This window comes from Octopus bimaculoides, chromosome 12 (genome assembly GCF_001194135.2).
Source record: "Octopus bimaculoides isolate UCB-OBI-ISO-001 chromosome 12, ASM119413v2, whole genome shotgun sequence".
Lineage (NCBI taxonomy): Eukaryota > Metazoa > Mollusca > Cephalopoda > Octopoda > Octopodidae > Octopus > Octopus bimaculoides.
Genome location: NC_068992.1, coordinates 43,814,097 through 43,818,497, shown reverse-complemented (window position 1 = coordinate 43,818,497; position 4,401 = coordinate 43,814,097). Strand labels below are relative to the sequence as shown.

At 35.4% G+C, this 4,401-nt stretch overlaps 1 protein-coding gene across 5 annotated transcripts in view; it reads right to left on the bottom strand.

Moving 5' to 3' along the window:
• LOC106873081 (uncharacterized) overlaps window positions 1-4,401 on the bottom strand; it is a 52,707-nt gene that overhangs the window by 1,876 nt on the left and 46,430 nt on the right. For all 5 annotated transcript variants that reach the window (XM_052972161.1, XM_014920312.2, XM_014920326.2 and 2 more), the window contains exons 13-14: window positions 2,738-2,797; window positions 1,443-1,506 (exon numbers count right to left, since the gene is read on the bottom strand). In XM_052972161.1, the coding sequence (XP_052828121.1) occupies window positions 1,443-1,506; window positions 2,738-2,797 (124 nt within the window). Of the gene's footprint in view, window positions 1-1,442; window positions 1,507-2,737; window positions 2,798-4,401 lie in introns of those variants that run through there.

The window sequence follows — 4,401 nt, the reverse complement described above, 5'->3', positions numbered from 1 at the left end:
TAATAAACCTTTCTATTATAGGCTAACCCTAACCCTAACCCTAGGGTTAGGGTTAGGGTAAAACAGCAAATTTAAAAAGAAAAAAGCAAATAAAACGAAGAAAAAAAAAAGCAAATGAAAAAAGCAAATTTAAAATGAAAAAAGCAAATAAAACTAAGCTATGGAGATTAAATACGCTTTACACCGCTTAATCAGCCAAAGGAGTAAATATAAACAACTGAATACTTGTCAGTGATTGGTTGAAATTATCGAAATAAGACAATTTTTTACATGAAATAAATTCGAATACAAAAATATTTTTCTGTTCTATAACACAAAATAGATAAATATACGAAGTTTGAAAGTCTTTCGGTACCAAAAACACTACGTAAAACATTAATGAAAATTGTAGCCCCCGTTTTAAAATAGATCTGAAGACTCTTGCCCAAGGTGCCACACAGTGGAACTGAACCCAGAACTATGTGGCTGGTAAGCAAGCTACTTACCACACAGCCACTCCTAGATATATATCTTTTATATTTTACTTGTTTCAGTCATTACATTGTGGCCATATTGGAGCACTGCCATGGAGAATTTTTTTAGTCGAATGAATTGATATCTGGGCTTATTTTTTTTTAAGCCTGGTACCTATTCTATCAGTTTCTTTCGCTGAACCGCGAAGTTACAGGGATGTAAAACACACCAGCACCAGTTGTTAAGCTGTGGTTGGTGACAAACACAGACACACACACAAAAGACACACACACACACACACACACACACACACACATGATGAGTTTCTTTCAGTTTCCATCTCCCAAATCTGCTTACAAGGTTTTAATGGGACTAAGGCCATAGTAGCAGATACTTGACCAAGGCGTCATGTAGTACAACCACTCCAGCCAGCAATATATTCTAAACAAAGTGACCATCGGTTACTGATTTGCCACAAGCAACTCTGGCTATATCTCTGCTGACCTGGTACTTATGACTGAATATGACCCAACCAGCTCAAAACTGAGTCAGTCTTGCAATCCTGTTGTTTTCTAGATGATGGTAGGAATTTGCTCCCCGTGCTAGCAATATATAAGTATGTACAGGGTGCAGCACTGCACCAATAACCAGTTGGTAGAAGATCTGCCTGGGGCTAAACTTGTAATAACATGGAACTTTGATTTGGCGATTAACTTTACTTGTTAGTGTAGTTACTACACTGATCTCTTCTTTACAACTAGCTACTTCGCTTATCATCATCATCATATATATATATATATATATATATATATATATATATATATATATATATATATGTATGTATATATAGAAAAATACATACATGCACAAACATACAAACACTCACAAGCACACACACACACACACACACACACACACACATACACAAACACATACAAACTCAAGAAGGGAATAAAATAGGAGTAAAGATTAGTAATATATGAGTTTACCTGATTCTGAGAATGGTGATGATGATGATCAAGAATGATATAATGACTGCAAGGGAGCCAATAACTAAAGAAAAAAAGCAATAAGATACTCAGTTAAACAATATTTCAAGTATATTAAGTAGAAGCTAATATACCTAATGTAATTATCAAAAGCAAATTGATCACCATTCAAAATTACTAATGTAATTAAAAAGAATTCATTAGTTTTAATGATAATTGCTGTCAAAATTAAGGGAGACAATTCCAAGATGAAAACTGATAAAAAATTGAATGGGGACATGCCTTAGGAAAAGAGTCTGGTCATTGGCAAGTATGGGAGATAACTCTAGATATGCTTTAGTCTTATTAAACCTCTACCGTAAAATACATTGGTATTCATTTTTACCAGACCCCACACTCTCCCTACTGCATAGTCCCATTAGATATTCTTAAAACAGTTTGAATGTTGAACTTGTCATTCTTCTTTTGGACAAAGATTACCATTTTTACAATTGATTTTTCTTTTCATCATAAGTGTAATTTTAAATCTTAACTCCTTGTATTACATCCCAGTACCATAGGGAGATGTACAAACCTTGTTCACATTCATTTGGAGGAACAAAGCCCTAATCTTTTCTTCTATCATTCAGTTTCATTTTATGACAGAATTATTACAAGACTTGGAAAATTTTAAGTTTGATTTTAAGAGTTAATTAATTACAAGTTTTAGTGTGAGGCAGTTATTATGTTAAGTCTGTTAATTTCACTTAACTTTCTGTATTTCATTCTGATATTTTTGCTGCAGTTTTTAAACTGTCAAACACAAGCTTAATAATGGCAAATTCATTTTCCTAATTTCTTCTTTATTTTCAAAATTAGTTAAAACAAAGGTAGAATATTTGAATAGAGATATGGAAAGAAAAAGAGACAAACTCATTCAGACATTCTTGTTGCAGTTATTAAACTGTTGATCAAATTCAACATCGAGTTTTGAGAAAAACCCACTCTCAATAATAAAATCATATTTGAGAGGAGTTAACTATTATTCATAGCTCACAATCCATGAGAGAACCTGACCCACATTTTCTATAGATGACATTAAGTGGCTACCATTCCAGTGATAATCAAATAATAATTACAGAATTTCTAACTTCTAAATTCACCCAGAGGACATTAGATTTTCAGTTTTGAGCTCTTGTGGAAGACATTTGCCCAAGGTACCATGTAGAGGGACTGGACTTGAAAACATGGAGTTTCAGAATGAAACATTAATAAAGAAAATTTATTTGAGGATATATGAAGACAAAAATATGTACCTATTTTCATAATGTTCATAATGTGACATGATTTAGTTGACTGTATTTTCTCACCTTTCTCTATAAAGTAAAGAATAAATTTTCATTAAAACTTGACAAAAATAGCTCTGAAATATGCAAATATTATTATTGAACTGAGAAGTCCAATCCTGTTTCATATGAGGATTGTCCATCTCATGATTTCCATCAACTTGGAGTAACCATTCAGTCAGGAAGAGATTTTTGGAAACAAAAAATAGCTGATGACAACATTAAATGATGAACAGATAAACAACATCATCATCATCATCTTGATGTCCATTTTCCAGACTTGCATGGGCCGATAGAATTGATGAGGCAGATTTTCTATGACTGGATGCCTTTCCTGTCACCAACATATGTGTATATTCTCTTTTATCTTTTCTACTTGTTTCAGTCATTTGATTGTGACCATGCTGGAGCATCACCTTAAATTGAACAAATCGACCCCAGGACTTATTCTTTGTAAGCCTAGTACTTATTCTATTGGCCTCTTTTGCCGAACTGCTAAGTTACAGGGATGTACACACACACATACACATGCGCGCATGCACACACACACACACACACACACACACACACACACACGACAGGCTTCTTTCAGTTTCTGTCTACCAAATCCACTCACAAGGCTTTGGTTGGACCAAGGCTATAGTAGAAGACACTTGCCCAAGGTGCCATGAACCCAGAACCATGTGGTTGGGAAGCAAGCTTGTTACCACACAGCCACTCCTGGAGATGACAAAAGAATAATCGATTATCTTAGGAACTTCATTGACACAAGCACAGGAGTGGCTGTGTGGTAAGTAGCTTGCTTACCAACCACATGGTTCCGGGTTCAGTCCCACTGCGTGGCATCTTGGGCAAGTGTCTTCTACTATAGCCTTGGGCCGACCAAAGCCTTGTGAGTGGATTTGGTAGACGGAAACTGAAAGAAACCCGTCATATATATGTATATATATATGTGTGTGTGTATGTTTGTGTGTCTGTGTTTGTCTTCCTAGCATTGCTTGACAACTGATGCTGGTGTGTTTATGTCCCCGTCACCTAGCATTTCGGCAAAAGAGACCGCTAAAATACGTACTAGGCTTACAAAGAATAAGTCCTGCGGTTGATTTTCTCGACTAAAGGTGGTGCTCCAGCATGACTGCAGTCAAAATGACTGAAAGAAGTAAAAGAGAAAGAGAGAGAAAACTTACAGCTGTTTCCACTATAGGATGTGGTGGATTCATAGCTGACGATATAAAGGTGAAGCCTTTCACTCTACACATGCCAGCTCAATTTGATTCGTCTTAATTAGTCAAAAGACACCTGTTGTTATTTTCTTGCTGTTTATATTTGTAATTGTGTAACATGTTCTCCGTTTTTTGTCTTTGTTGTTGTACACATTCGCTTGCTTTGTCACAAAAAAATCTAATGCTCTTAGGTGAGACTTTTTGGGAGGCAACCAGATTTGAACAGTCTCAAGTGTAACTGCCTAAATCTGTAATGACAATCTGATAACTTGTCTAAGGAGAGAAGGCCACAAATGAACCGTCCTTATTTTTTCTTGTCCCTCTATTTGTTATTTTTCCTGTCCACCTTTGTAGTGTCTGTCTGTCCGGATGTTTTATTGTCCTCTATTGTGTTTTTCCATTTTATATATA